Source organism: Lampris incognitus, chromosome 7 (assembly GCF_029633865.1).
Source record: "Lampris incognitus isolate fLamInc1 chromosome 7, fLamInc1.hap2, whole genome shotgun sequence".
In the NCBI taxonomy this organism is placed as follows: domain Eukaryota; kingdom Metazoa; phylum Chordata; class Actinopteri; order Lampriformes; family Lampridae; genus Lampris; species Lampris incognitus.
The window spans coordinates 1,065,102-1,081,560 of NC_079217.1; the positions used below are offsets into that span (position 1 = coordinate 1,065,102).

Below are 16,459 nucleotides of genomic sequence, written 5' to 3' on the forward strand. Positions count from 1 at the left end.
CTCGCTCTCCCTGTCCTCACTCTCACTCGCTCACTCTGTCTCTCTCTTTCTCTCTCACTCTCTCTCACCCCTCTCTCTCTCTCACTCTGTCTCTCTTTCTTTCTCTCTCTTTCTCACTCTCTCTCACTCTCTCTCTCTCTGGATTGTTAAAAGATGCATATTGAGTGTTTGCAGTTTGACAAGTATTGTTTATATGTTTAGAAATATTTCAAGTCTGCTTTGTTAAAATGTTCTGTTAAATAAAGACTTGTTTTAAAATTTAAAAAAAATTCAGTTATCTCTCTCTGTCTTTCTCTCTCTCGTTCACTCACTCTGTCTCTTTCTCAAATTCAAATGTGCTTTTATTAGCATGACAAATATACATTTGTATTGCAAAGCATTTTCACATAAAGGACAGTAACAGTGCACGAATACACAACACATATATACATCAACACATGCAATACAACAACTTACACAGCTACGTCATGACAACAAGGTCCTGTGTGAGTGGATGTGTGTGAATTTCTCTCTCTTGCTCTCTCTCTGTTTCTCTCGCTTTCTCACCCTCTCTCTCTTGCTCACTCACTCACTCTCTCTCTCTCTTGCTCTCTCTCACTCTCTCTTGCTCTCTCTCTCGCTGTCTCTCGCCCTCTCTCTCTCTCTCTCTCTCTTGCTGTCTCTCTGTCTCTCGCCCTCTCTCTCTCTCTCTTACTCTCTCTCTGTCTCTTGCTGTCTCTCGCCCTCTCTCTCTCTCTCTCTCTCTCTCTCTCTCTTGCTCTCTCTCTGTGTTTCTCTCGCTTTCTCACCCCTCTCTCTCTTGCTCACTCACTCACTCTCTCTCACTCTCTCTCTCGCTGTCTCTCGCCCTCTCTCTCTCTCTCTCTCTTGCTGTCTCACTGTCTCTCGCCCTCTCTCTCTCTCTCTCTCTTACTCTCTCTCTGTCTCTCGCTGTCTCTCGCCCTCTCTCTCTCTCTCTCTCTCTCTCTCTCTCTCTCTCTCTCTCTCTCGCTGTCTCTCGCCCTCTCTCTCTCTCTCTCTCTCTCTCTTGCTCTCTGTCTCTCGCCCTCTCTCTCTCTCTCTCTTGCTCTCTCTCTGTCTCTCTCGCCCTCTCTCTCTCTCTCTCTCTCTCTTGCTCTCTGTCTCTCGCTGTCTCTCGCCCTCTCTCTCTCTCTCTCTCTCTCTCTTGCTCTCCCTCTGTCGCTCGCTGTCTCTCGCCCCTCTCTCTCTCTCTCTCTCTCTTGCTCTCTCTCTGTCTCTCGCTGTCTCTCGCCCTCTCTCTCTCTCTCTCTCTCTCTTGCTCTCTCTCTTTCTCTCTCTCTCGCTCGCATGCACACACAGAATTTCCCATCACCCACCCTGTCACCCCACTTCAGGAGTCCATTGCCCATTTAATCTGGTTGCCAAGGCAACATTGTTTCACCACTGGCGAGAGCAGTGTGGGAAGTAGATGCACAGGACACAGAAAGAGAATCACCAGCTAGTCCACAGACTATTGACACAGGCGTCAGAGCACCTTGTGTTCATTAGTCAAGGCAAAAATGAGCTCTGGGGTGTCACTGGTGGACCTGCTGGTAGTACACCTGCTGCACTCGTCACACGCTGTGCTCCCACTGCCGTCATCTTTTCTTTGTGTGTGGTTAAGGCCTGTAATGGTCACATCTTGTTTTCATGATGTGTGTGTGTGTGTGTGTGTGTGTGTGTGTGCGTTATTGCTGGGCTGATCTGTTGTAAAGGTTGTGCTGCAGATAGTTTATCGATTCGTCGGTACACTTATACTCTTGTAATCTATTTGTTCTGTAAAAATAACGTACTTTTTTGTAACAGATTTGTAAAATGATGTAAAGTTCTGCCAGATCATCATGCGGCTTGGCAAGACTGCCATCAGTGCTGTGCCCTCACAGGCTGCCGAGAAAAATGATCAAATCCGCTCTGGCGACCCCCCCCCTGGGAAACGGAACAAGCCAGAAGAAGAATCTATTGTTTTCTATTTTTCCTTTCACACTCATGTACAACTGATGGACTCCCTCACTGGCGCCACCTCTCTGTAACACACGTCCCCTGTTCTGCTCAGCGTGTTTACGGTGAAGGGCAAGGAGCAGCGTTGATTTCCATCCCTCCCATCTTTCTGCTCGTGACTAGCGCTCGAGCTGTGGACCCCAGTCTGTGGTGTTTATGTGGTGGTGTACCATCACATAAACACTACTAGTGGTAGTAGAGACCTCTCTGGTAGAGACCTCTCTGGTAAATATCACTCTGGTAGATACCGCTCTGGTAAATACCACTCTGTAGATGCCTCTGGTAGATACCACTCTGGTAAATACCACTCTGGTAGATACCGCTCTGGTAAATACCACTCTGTAGATGCCTCTGGTAGATACCACTCTGGTAAATACCACTCTGTAGATGCCTCTGGTAGATACCACTCTGGTAAATACCACTCTGGTAGATGCCGCTCTGGTAGATACCACTCTGGTAAATACCACTCTGGTAGATACCACTCTGGTAGATGCCGCTCTGGTAAATACCACTCTGTAGATGCCTCTGGTAGATACCACTCTGGTAAATACCACTCTGTAGATGCCTCTGGTAAATACCACTCTGTAGATGCCTCTGGTAGATACCACTCTGGTAAATACCACTCTGTAGATGCCTCTGGTAGATACCACTCTGGTAAATACCACTCTGGTAGATGCCGCTCTGGTAGATACCACTCTGGTAAATACCACTCTGGTAGATACCACTCTGGTAGATGCCGCTCTGGTAAATATTACTCTGGTAGATACCGCTCTGGTAAATATTACTCTGGTAGATACCGCTCTGGTAAATATCACTCTGGTAAATACCACTCTGGTAGATACCGCTCTGGTAAATATCACTCTGGTAAATACCACTCTGGTAGATGCCGCTCTGGTAAATACCACTCTGGTAGATGCCGCTCTGGTAAATACCACTCTGGTAGATGCCGCTCTGGTAGATACCTCTGGTAGATACCACTCTGGTAAATACCACTCTGGTAGATACCTCTGGTAGATACCGCTCTGGTAGATGCCTCTGGTAGATACCGCTCTGGTAGATGCCTCTGGTAGATACCACTCTGGTAAATACCACTCTGGTAGATGCCGCTCTGGTAGATACCTCTGGTAGATACCACTCTGGTAAATACCACTCTGGTAGATGCCGCTCTGGTAGAATCCACTCTGGTAAATACCACTCTGGTAGATACCACTCTGGTAAATACCACTCTGGTAGATGCCGCTCTGGTAAATATTACTCTGGTAGATACCAGTCTGGTAGATGCCGCTCTGGTAGATACCGCTCTGGTAAATACCACTCTGTAGATGCCTCTGGTAGATACCACTCTGGTAGATACCGCTCTGGTAGATACCGCTCTGGTAATGCCTCTGGTAGATACCACTCTGGTAGATACCACTCTGGTAGATACCTCTGGTAGATACCGCTCTGGTAGATACCGCTCTGGTAATGCCTCTGGTAGATACCACTCTGGTAAATACCGCTCTGGTAGATGCCGCTCTGGTAGATACCTCTGGTAGATGCCTCTGGTAGATACCGCTCTGGTAAATATCACTCTGATAGATACCACTCTGGTAGATGCCTCTGGTAGATACCACTCTGGTAAATACCACTCTGGTAGATGCCGCTCTGGTAGATACCACTCTGGTAGATACCACTCTGGTAGATACCACTCTGGTAAATACCACTCTGGTAGATACCACTCTGGTAAATACCACTCTGGTAAATACCACTCTGGTAGATACCACTCTGGTAAATACCACTCTGGTAGATACCACTCTGGTAGATACCACTCTGGTAAATACCACTCTGGTAAATACCACTCTGGTAAATACCACTCTGGTAGATGCCGCTCTGGTAGATGCCCCTCTGGTAGATACCACTCTGGTAGATACCATTCTGGTAGATGCCCCTCAGGTAGATACCACTCTGGTAGATAACTCTCTGGTAGATACCTCTGGTAGATGCCCCTCTGGTAGATACCACTCTGGTAGATACCTTTGGTAGATGCCGCTCTGGTAGATACCTCTGGTAGATACCGCTCTGGTAAATACCACTCTGGTAGATGCGTCTGGTAGATACCACTCTGGTAGATACCTCTCTGGTAGATACCACTCTGGTAAATACCACTCTGGTAGATGCGTCTCTAGTAGATACCTCTCTGGTAGATACCACTCTGGTAGATACTACTCTGGTAGATACCTCTGGTAGATACCTCTCTGGTAGAGATCTACACATTGGCATTTTTCATTAGGTGGTCTTATGGTATAAGAGCAAAATTATGACTTAATTATTGAGTTTTGAAAACAAAATATTCAGCAAATAAAAACGTTGACATTTACATTTTTAATAAAATTTACCTTTTCATAATACTTCCCCTTCCCAATATTGAGTGTTTTCCTTGTGAACGCTTAATTACTCTAGAAACCTTGAACCTCTTAGTTCCCTTTTCAATACAGCTTCATGAGCATTGGTGGTATAGTGGCTAGCATAGTTGCCTCCCAAGCAGTTGACCTGGGTTTGATTCCTGGCCAACGCAACGTTTGGCGGCATGGTAGCCCAGTGGTCAGCACTGTGGCCTTTCAGCAAGAAGGTCCTGGGTTCGAACCCCAGCCCATCCCAGGTCCTTTCTGTGTGGAGCTTGTCTGTTCTCCCCGTGTCTGCGTGGGTTTCCTGCGGGTGCTCCGGTTTCCTCCCACCATCAAAAAAGACATGCATGGGGGCACCCCGGTGGCTCACCTGGTAGGGCACATACCACATAACGCTGAGTTCTTACCGCAGCAGCCTGGGTTCGAATCCAGCCCGGGTCCTTAGCTGCAAGTCATCCCCTCTGCCTCTCCCCTGCACTTCCCGTCTCTGTCCACTGTCACTGTTAAAATAAAGCAGAAAATGCCGAAAAAAAGAAAAAAAAGACATGCATGTTAGGGTTAATACTCCTGTCTGTGCCCCTAACCAAGACGGTGGAGAGAAGAAGTGGAGTTGGTCCCCGGGCGCTGCAGCTGCCCCTGCTGCCATGCAACAGGATGGTTACATGCAGACAACGCATTCGTTGTAAGAATACCATGACAAAATAAAGTTGCATTCTTTCTCTTTCAACTACAGGTACTGATCTGGACTGATCTGTGGATTTGTGTACCATTTCAAAACTTGGGTGTCCAGGTGGTGTAGTGGTCTATTCCATTGCCTACCAACACGGGGATCGCTGATTCGAATTCCCATGTTACCTCCAGCTTGGTCGGGCGTCCCTACAGACACAATTGGCCGTGTCTGCGGGTGGGAGGCCAGATGTGGTTATGTGCCCTGGTCGCTGCACTAGCGCCTCCTCTGGTCGGTCAGGGTGCCTGTTCAGGGGGGCAGGGGGAACTGGGGGGAATAGCGTGATCCTCCCACGCGCTATGTCCCCCTGGTGAAACTCCTCACTGTCAGGTGAAAAGAAGTGGCTGGTGACTCCACGTGTATGGGCAGAGGGGGTGGAGCAGAGACCGGGACGACTTGGAAGAGTGGGGTAATTGGCCGGGTACAACTGGGGAGAAAAGGAGGGAAAAATCCAAAAAGAAAAAAAACCATTTCAGAACTGGTTTCCAGTTTAGCGTGAGGCTTACCAGTCTTTTAGGAAAGAGGCCAGGGAGAATGCAGAGGGACAGAACACTGTTTGTATGCTAAGCTTTTTGAAGGATTTCATGGCCGCATTTTTGACTGTTTTTAGAGCTAGCCAGCACTTTGCTACCTGCACCTAACCTGTTTCTAGCCTCCCCAAGTCCCGTGAAACGTTAAATAGACTGCTTATAGTTTCCCATCTCTAAATAAAAGTGAGATCAGGTGTAGTTGCAGGAGCTTCCCTGTCTCTATTGATGAGAAACATGGCCCTGACTCGACTCTGCGTCGACCTGTTCATTTTCATCTGTATCATCAATCACCATCCATCCATCCATCCATCCATCATCCATACCTCTTATCCTACTGTCAGGGTCACGGGGATCCTGGAGCCTATCCCAGCAGCCATTGGGCAGCAGGTGGGGAGACACCCTGGACAGGCCGCCAGGCCATCCACCACAGGGCCCACACACACATACACACACACACACACACACACACCAATCACTGCTGGGGGGAAAATGCAGTGCTCCGTAAGGCCTCCCTGTACGCTCCCTCGGTATGTGTTCAAGTCCAGGGACATCCTTACCAAGTATCTGGGATGCAGAAAGCAGGACCTGACCACTGACTCTCACTCCAAGCATTTTGCCCCAGAGTCTAATTTATCCCCTGGCTTAATGTCCATGGATAATGGATTGTGTGCGAGCAGCCTGAATACAGCAGAGGCTGGTGTGTACCCCCTTGTACACACATGGACCGCTGGTGCCTTTCAGCTGGATTGGTGGAGGGAGATAATGCAGTGGTTCCTCAAACAACCGAGCTCACTTCCACAAGGGGCAGCTGCTGCGGAAGTGCACGGCTCATCAACATTACCAGCACTCCTGATCAGGCTTTCATGGGCCCCAGGGATTCAGACAAGGAGGGAGGGGAGACAGGAAGCTGGGGGGGAGGAGAGAGAGAATGGTGCGTCCAGCAAAGCCTTGGTATGGCGGGAGCGAAAGTAAGGAAGATGAGACCAGGATGGGTCTGGATCTATCCCAGGGACTCTGTGTCCTCTGTCACTGGTCAGAGGGACAGATGGTTCAAGGGGAAACTTAAGATTGACCTGGTGTTGTTGTTAGAGCCAAGGCTCAAGCCAGTAACATTTTCCCATTATCAGAACGTACTGCGGCGTGCCGCACCGTCATGCTGAGTTCACAGGTTCCACAAGTGTTTCCGTGGACGATGGCAGGAGCTGATATGAAATTTGCGCTGCAGCAAAGACACACTTATCACGCGTTTCAAGTTCATCATGCTTATTTCAGGGTTTTGCTCGTGACATTTTCTTACCACTTTGGCAAATATTATTGCTTTTTTCAAGAAAGAGTACTTGAGTCATGATAATAGGGCTTGTCATAAGACATTTATTCTGAAAAGAAAAATTACCTCAAATCGACTTTCTTTAAGAATTCTCTTCCTGTTGAGTGAAAATTCTTTATAATTAGTCTTATAACCATGAGCAAGAACACTCTCATGAAACATGCAATAGTATCTAATAAAATAAAATAATACAAGCAGTATCTTGAAATACGTAAGCATTATGACCCTCAAAATGAGATGATGTACCTCGATGAGCTTTTTGTTGTTGTTCTTTGTGGTGTGAGTTCCAGGAGCGCTCAGATGGATCCTGTCGATCAGGATTCATCATGTCTCACGTACACACACAACGTTTTTATCTTCTTTCCTGCCTCTGGCAGCAAAGCAGTTTCATTTCACTATCCCAGGGGTGTCCAGGTGGTGTGGCGGTCTATTCCGTTGCCTACCAACATGGGGATCGCCGGTTTGAATCCCCGTGTTACCTCCGGCTTGGTCGGGCATTCCTGCAGACACAATTGGCTGTGTCTGCGGGTGAGAAGCTGGATGTGGGTATTTGTCCTGGACCCTGGTCGCCGCATTAGCGCCTCCTCTGGTCGGCCGGGGTGCTTGTTCGGGAGGGAGGGGGAACTGGGGGGAATAGCGTGATCCTCCCACGTGCTACGTGCCCCTGGTGAAACTCCTCACTGTCAGGTGAAAACAAGCGGCTGGTGACTCCACATGTATGGGAGGAGGTATGTGGTAGTCTGCAGCCCTCCCCGGATCAGCAGAGGGGGTGGAGTAGCGACCGGGATGGCTTGGAAGAGTGGGGTAATTGGGCGGGTACAACTGGGGAGGAAAAAAATTCACTATCCCATGAGTCAGCCATAATAAAGAACAGGATTACCCTCTTGACCGCTTCCCTTGTTTGTTGCCATTGTTTATGGTGCAAGCTTGTTGTGTGAGAAATTATGCACCGGTGTAGCTGTCACTGATGACAGGTATCCATCTTTAACAGGTTCTGAAAAGTTTCAGAGGTGGAAATTTCCAGATTACCTTTTTGCAGTCAAAAAGGGCCATAAATTGGCCATAATCTGTTGCTTTTAGGAGGCCGACTTAGAAACACTTCAGTGTCACTTGGTCTACAACCTTGGTAGGGGTGGAGATCCCTGGCTGCAGCCACTGCCTACAGGAAACGAGAAAGCACTGCTGGTGTGGGATCACCCTGCAGGTGGTAGCCATGCTAGCATGATGCTGCCCTAAACTAGAATTCCCTTCACTTCAAACTTGGCCCCCTTATATTGTAAATGCTTTTCCAAAGGCCGCTAAATACGTTTGTCTTAAGTTTGCTCCAACCCGATAAACGGGATGCACAGTAGAAGGGTGCAGTGAAGCGAATGGCTCTGAATCGTGGTTTTACTTGACAAACAATGGTTTTTAAAAGCCTGGGCACAAACTGTGGGCATGTGGTATAGTGTGAATGTGTGGAGTGTCTGTGGTGCTGGTGGTGTAGTGTTGGGTGGGTGGGGTTGGTGTGCTCTTCCACAGTGTCACTTTGACGCCATACCAGTGACGCCTTGAGATGCTACTGTCATTATACACCACCACACAAACACACAGCGGTCTCTGAGGAGGCTGGGGGAGTGCAGACATGGTGACTGTGGTTTGCTGAAACATTACTCTCCACCCCTCCGTCCTCACGCGTTCATTTGAAGTGGGAGCTTTGTGTATGCAGCAGAAGAAGGGGTGTGTGAGTGGAGTGGTTTTTGTGTGATTGCTGTGTTTTTAGAGATAAAACTTGTCAGGGGTAAAATATGTGTACTCTCACAGTGACTGAACCCGGAGTGACGTCAGTGGCCAATTGCCACAGTTTGCCTTAAAAATGTCTGGAGCCCTACTCACAAACACACACACATTCATACCCCCACAAACACACAGGATCCCTTATCGCTGGATTGTGATGATTTGGCACCATCTTCCCCAGTGGGCAGCTAATAAAAGAAGCTCCCACATTTACTGGCTGGGAGTGTGGCACGCTGTCTCCTGCCTGTAAAGTTGTAAAAAGTAGGCCCATGGATGCTGTGCACTGTGATTATGCAAGTCAGTTACCAAGCACATGTTGTATCCATCATACCCTACACACAGACCCATGTACCTGTAGTAATGTGGGACGGTGAAGTTTCCCTTGTCTGGCACCTTTCACTTGGAAGCCAGGTGTTACTGAAGAGGTAACCAGGCCAAGCTCTCTATCACTTTACGAGATGGCTGTCATCATATTAGAGGCGATGCTGTTGTTGCTGTATTTCACTCGCTGTTTTGATTTACCTAATACCTGAAAGACTGGAGTAGAATTTGGTTTTCCTTCTTAAGACACCACATATCTTGCTTGCTACGGCTATGGAAGATGCGCTACCAGTTTCTGGCAGGGCTCTCAATGTTTTAACACACTCACTGAAACCCAGAAATTATGCATCTTTTCCTTCTTCTGTTGCAGGAGAACCCAGAGCGTTGGTCAAGAACCCTTAAGGAGGCAGGGGTCCTTGTCATCACCCCGCAACCCCCAGCCACTTTCTGCCCAGGCCATCAAGCACATTTGGGTCCGGACTGCCCTCTTTGAGAAAGTTTTAGACAAAATAGTGCAGTACATTGTGGACAACTCCAGGTGAGTGGATGCTTTATGGACCTTATCCTTGGTTATTCATTCCAGTGAAATGACAACCCTCTTAAGGCACTGTTGGCTCTGATAACTGATGGAGGTCACACAGTCCCTTTGGTCAGAGCTGAAATCGGTGATTTCCCTGATCTGTCCCTCCCTCCAGCACCAAGAACTGCAAACAAGATGTAGCAACCGTTGTTGCTTGTGTGCCATCAGCTGAGCAGTAAGCAGTTCCCCCCTTGTAAAAATGTCATCCTCTGACCAAAGCTAATGCAGGCAATCTAATGTCTAATGTATGGAACAATGTCCTACTGTCGTAGAATTGGTGGATGAAAAGAAGAATCGCCACATCGTCATCAAGTTTCAAACTTTTTCCTGTTTGAGTAGGATCATGTTTGCTGTTGCACCAATGTTTATTCTGCCCGGTCGAAAATGTCAACAGTGGTATATGGATCATGTCTCCAGTTACAATAAAGGTACCAAGTCAAGTCAGGTTTATTTGTATAGCCAGATATCACACATTACAAATTTGCCTCAAGGGGCTTTACAGAAACACAACATCCTGTCCTTAGACCCTCACATCGGATAAGGAACAACTCCCTAAAAAAAAAACCTTTAATAGGGGGAAAAATTGGAAGAAACCTCAGGGAGAGAAACAGAGGGATCGCTCTCCCAAGACGGACAGACATGCAATGGATGTTATGTGTACAGATAAAACACAATTTACAGAATACAATGTTGAAAGAGGATAATAATTGTAATGGAATTATAAGATGTTCCAGTTAGTATTATATAATCTGACTCCATGGTCCAAATGGGTGAAATAAATGTTTGTTAATGGGGAAAAATCCTGCATTTCAGCTTTAACTTTTTTCATGGCAGCACAGTGGAGCAGTGGTTAGTGTTGTCGCCTCACAGCAAGAAGGTCCTGGGTTCAAACCCCGGGGTTGTCCAACCTTGGGTCATCCCAGGTCGTCCTGTGTGTTGAGTTTGCATGTTCTGCCCGTGTCTGCAGTGGGTTTTCTCTGGGTGCTCCGCTTTCCCCCACCATCAAAAAGACATGCATGTTAGGGTTAATAGTCCTGTCTGTGCCCCTGACTGAGCCATGGCAAGACCACCTGGAGCTGGTCCTCGGGTGCTGCACGGTGGCTGCCCACTGCTCCTAGCTACACAGCTAGGATGAGTTAAATGCAGAACGTAATTTCCCCACGGGGATCAATAAAGTATCTCAAAATTAAAAAAAAAATTAAAAATGTCAGTCTTCTCTAGGAGCTGCCAGGGAAGAGGAAAAGAGGCAGGCCAAAGAGGAGGTTTATGGATGTGGTGAGGGAGGACATGCAGGTGGCTGGTGTGACAGAGGAAGATGCAGAGGACAGGGAGAAATGGAAGAAGTTGTCATGTATCCCGGGGGAGGCTGGGGACATGGAGTCTGAGTAGGCCATGTTCAAAGCCTCTATTGCAGATGCGGCAGGAAGGAGCTGTGGTCATAAGGTCATCGGTGCCTGTCGAGGCAGCAACCTAAGAACCCGCTAGTGGACACCTGTGGTGAGGGAAGCCGTCAAGCTGAATAAGGAGGCCTTTCAGACTTGGTTGGCCCAGGGGTCTCCTGAAGCAGCAGATGGGTACTGGGAGGCCAGAGGGGCTGCCGCTTTGGTAGTCGCGGAAGCAAAAACTCGGCTGTGGGAGGAGTTCGGCGAAGCTATGGAGGAGGGCTTTCGGTTGGTCTCAAGGAAGTTCTGGCAAACCATCCGGCGACTCAGAAAGGGGAAGTAGGTCTTGACTCAGGCTGTGTTCAGCCGGGGAGGGGAACTGTTGACTCGGACTGGGGATGTTGTCGAGCGGTGGAAAAAACACTTTGAGGAGCTGCTGAACCTGGCTAACATGTCCTTGGTGGAGGAGGTAGAGTCTGAAGACTCAGGGGAAGCCTGGCAGAGGTCTCTGAGGTAGTTAAAAAGCTCCTCGGTGGCAAGGCACCTGGTGTGGATGAGATATGCTCTGAGATGCTGAAGGCTCTGGACATTGTTGGGCAGACTTGGTTGACACGCCTCTTCAGTGTCACGTGGAGGTCGGGGACAGTACCTGTGGAGTGACAGACTTGAGTGGTGGTTCCCATATTTAAAAAGGGGGACCGGAGGGTGTGCTCCAATTATCGGGGCATCACGTTGCTCAGCCTCCCAGGGAAAGTCTACTCTAGGGTGCTGGAAAGGAGGCTCCAACCGATTGTTGACCCTCGGATCCAGGAGGAACAATGCGGAGTCTGTCCTGGCCGTAGAACAATGGACCAACTCTTTACCCTTGCGGAAGTGCTGAAGGAGGCATGGGAGTTTGACCAGACAGTCTACATGTGTTTTGTGGACTTGGAGAAGGCTTATGGTCGTGTACCCCAGGACACTCTGTGGGGGGCACTGTGGGAGTATGGGGTACCGGGGCAGTTGCTACAATCCATCCGGTCCTTGTATAACCAAAGTGAGAGCTGTGTCTGCATTCTTGGCACAAAGTCAAACATGTTTTCGGTGGGTGTCGGACTCCACCAAGGTTGTCCCTTGTGTCCGATTCTGTTTGTGATATTCAGGGACAGGATCTCAAGGCACAGCCAAGGTGAGGAGTGTGTCTGTTTTGGGAATCTCAGAATTGCATCTCTGCTCTTCGCAGATGATGTGGTTTTGTTGGCTTCATAAGAACGCGACCTCCAGCACACTGGGGCAGTTTACAGCTGAGTGTGAAATGGCTGGGATGAGAGTCAGCACCTCCAAGTCTGAGGCCATGGTTCTCTACCGGAAAATGGTGGATTGTTCTTTTGGGGTTGGGGATGAGTTGTTGCCTCAAGTGAACGAGTTCAAGTATCTCAGGGTCTTGTTCATGAGTGAGGGTAGGATGGCGCGGGAGATTGACAGGCGGATGTGTGCAGCATCAGCAGTAATGTGGACGTTGTACTGGACCGTTGTGGTGAAGAGGGAGCTGAGCCAGAAGGCAAAGCTCTCAATTTACCAGTCGATCTTTGTTCCAACCCTCACCTATGGTCATGAGCTTTGGGTAGCGACCGAAAGGGCGAGATCGCGGATACAAGCGGCTGAAATTAGTTTCCTCTGTAGGGTGTCTGGAGCTTGGAGTAGAGCCGCTGCTCCTTCGCGTCGAAAGGAGCTGGTTGAGGTGGTTCGGGCATCTGATTAGGATGCCTTCCTTTGGAGGTTTACTGGGCACGGCCAACTGGGAGGAGACCCCGGGGTAGACTCAGAAATCGCTGGAGGGACTACATGTCCATTCTGGCCTGGGAACGCCTTGGGATCCCCCAAGAGCTGGAGGGCGTTGCTGGGGGGAGGGATGTCTGGAGTGCCCTACTTAGCTTGCTGTCACCACGACCCAACCCCAGAGAAGTGGCTAAAGATGAATGAATGAATGAATGATCTGCCTTTTTTTTTCTCTCAAAATCTGGCAAGTCTATATTCCATTCTCTTAAGGTCTCTCTACATTACACAATCCCTATGTTGGTTGGGGTTGGGGAGGGTGTGCCTATCACGTGAATTTACACGTGGAGTCAACGAGTGCTTCTTTTCACCTGCCAGCTGCAGATTTCTCCAGGGGGAACGTTATGCAAGCAAAGCCTCATTTTATTTTCCCCAGATCCACCTGCAGCTGTACAGACGCTTCACCACCTGTCAGAACTGCTAATTGCAATGGTGGGACACATTACTCTTACCAGCTACCCACTCAAGAGCTTTGCCAATTACATTCCCTGTGACACCAAATGCAATAATGTCCACCATGCCATCCAAGCGTCCCAGGGAGCATCCCATTATCTTAATTACACTTTTTTAAGAGTTAGCTTGCTTTTGTCATCCCTAAATTAGTATTTTCTTTTTGGTCTTTCTGTTTGTTTAACACTATAGTAAGTACTATGAGAGGGAAGCACTGATGCATGATCCTGTTTTTGGGCCCATCTTAGCCGCTCTACTGGGTGAGTTGACCGTGTCTTTACACCTTACACTAACCTTTACTAACTTAAGACGTTTGTTCTTCTGATCTTGGAATCATCTGTACTTTTGAAATGTTAATTTACGAACTTTTCTAAATCAAATATGATGTGGGACTACACTTGTGGAATGTGTTTTCCCTCTGTCCCCATCCTCCTTACCTTTCTCTGTGTTTGTGTGTTGGTGTTGCCCAGTGGGACCTTGTGCTCTGGAGTACACCAAGCTGAAGACATCTGACCACTTTTGGACGGACCCTTCAGCTAATGAGCTTGTTCAACGCCACCGTATCCATGGGGCCCACCGGGGCCTGGATGCCTCCCCAAGCCGCAGGCCCGCTCTGGGGGTGAGAGTGGAGTGTGTAATGCCATGGCTTTTTGCAGTGGTAGGGGGGTGTTTGTATATAGGAATTAGTCCATGTTGTGAGGGAAGGGAGTTTATGTCATATATGATACTGTAGTAACCAAGCGTTACTGTAGAGGTTTTTGTTGGGGTGGGGGGGGCAGGGGGGTGTATCCTTATATGTATAATGGTCTTTTACACTAGTGGGGGGGTTTTCCACTTTTTTTCTTTTTTTAAAAAAAATGTTTAACACTGTCCATTCCAGGATTCATTCACAGTTTAGATTTTGTCTTTTGGATTCTAGATCCGCAAGAGGCAGTCTAGTGGTAGTATGTCGGATGACAAGTTTGCTGCATCGGCGAGGGAGTATGTGGAGTCGCTCCACCAGAACTCTCGCACACACCTGCTCTACGGCAAAAACAACGTGTTGGTTCAACCGGTAGGACGATTAAAAGTTCATATATAGCTTAAACACACACACACACACGCACACACACACACACACACACACCATCATCGCCATCATCATCATCTCACACATACATACACACACACACACACACACACACACACACACACACACACACCATCATTGTCATCATCATCATCTCTCACACACACACACACACACACACACTCACACACACGCACACCATCATTGTCATCATCATCATCTCACATACACACACCATCATCGCCATCATCATCATCTCACACACACATACACACCACCATCATCATCATCATCATCTCAAACACACACATACACACTCACACACCCATACACACACCATTATCCATCATCATCATCATCACACACACACACACACACACACACCATCATCGTCATCATCATCATCTCACACATACACACGCACACACCCACACACACACACCATCCATCATCTCACACACCATCATCGTCATCATCATCTCACACACCATCATCATCACACACACACACACCATCATCCATCATCATCATCATCTCACACATCATCATCATCATCATCATCATCTCATCTCTCACACACACACAGAGGTTAGAGCCTCCTGGTTCAATGCTGTCAGCGTTTTGCTAGGCTGCTTCAGTGGGCAGCATGTTCACTTGTAAACACACAATAATACAGACAACAACATAGACAATGAAACACACAGGAATGAACTTGATCCAAACTCAGTGCATGTTGAGACACTCTGGACAGTTGTGCGCGCACACACACACACACACACACACACACACACACACACACACACACACACACACACACACACACAAGTAGCATGGCTCCAGAAATGGGTGGTAGAAGTGTTAAATGCCGCTGCACTCCTCCTCAGGCCTCCCCCACCGTTTCTCATCTTCACTGTGTGTTACTGCTTGCTGTTCAGCTGCCCAATCACAGCATCTCTCAGCACGCAGCCGAGGTGAACGTGTTAGACAGCACTGTTGTTATGTGTAGTCAAGAGTCAACCGACAAAGCCGACAAAGCCGGCCCATGTGATAGATGGGCCGACACGCTGTAGATAAGCTGCAGGGAAATGTCAGCCTTGCAACAGCAGCGGGGCAACAAGAGCACAGAGCTGCAGCTGCGTGTCCACAAATGAGCATGCACGTGTGTGTTGAGTGTTGTGTTTTCATGTGTATGTGTCGAGTGTTGTGTTTTCATGTGTATGTGTTCGAGTTGCAGCACTCTCTGAAACCCGACTGGCTGATGAAGGGCAGCTGAAGGAGGAAAAAGGAAGATACACTTTCTTCTGGAAAAGAAAACCTGCTGATGAATGAGCCAAGGATCCACGGCGTGGGCTTTGCTATTAAGAACAGCCTCATCAACCACCTCTCTGAACTCCCTGTGGGCATCAATGAACGCCTAATGGCCATACGCCTGACACTCACAGGTGGCCAAAAGGCCACTGTTGTTAGTGCCTACACTCCAACACTTGATGCACAGGATGAAGTGAAGGAGGCCTTTTATGCTGACCTGGACAACATCTTAACCAAAGTCCCCAAGGAGGACAAGCTAATCCTGCTTGGAGATTTCAATGCCAGGGTGGGATGAAACCACACTATGGAGAGGCACAATAGGGAAGGAAGGAGTTGGCAACACGAACTCCAACGGCATATTACTGCTATCAGAGTGCTCAGAACACAGCCTGGTCATCACCAACACACTTTTCCGCCAAAAGAATAAACTCAAAACATCCTGGATGCATCCTCGCTCTAAGCTCTGGCACCTCATCGATTACATAGTAGTCCACGCCAAAGACCGCCATGATGTGCTCAACACCAGAGCAATGACCAGTGCGGATGACTGCTGAACAGACCACCGCCTCATCTGCTCCATCATGTCCATCAGTCTCATGCAGAAAAGAAGGGTGCAAAAAGACAGTGCCAGCCAAAGCTCAACATCAAACAGCTGGGTGACACCACCTTTCGAGAACAGCTCCAGGCTACTCTCAGCACTGCTCTGCCCAAGCAATACCCAGAAGATATTGATACACACTGGGACCTGCTTAAGTCTATCACCATGGACTCCTGCAAAAGCACCCTTGGCTA

The 16,459-nt window shown here is 48.4% G+C and overlaps 1 protein-coding gene across 1 annotated transcript in view; it reads left to right on the top strand.

Moving 5' to 3' along the window:
• Nucleotides 1–16,459, top strand: part of sgsm2 (small G protein signaling modulator 2) — a 168,500-nt gene that overhangs the window by 98,703 nt on the left and 53,338 nt on the right. The window contains exons 4-7 of the mRNA XM_056283318.1: nt 9,434–9,601; nt 13,483–13,550; nt 13,761–13,909; nt 14,210–14,344. Of these exons, the coding sequence (XP_056139293.1) occupies nt 9,434–9,601; nt 13,483–13,550; nt 13,761–13,909; nt 14,210–14,344 (520 nt within the window). The remainder of the gene's footprint in view (nt 1–9,433; nt 9,602–13,482; nt 13,551–13,760; nt 13,910–14,209; nt 14,345–16,459) is intronic.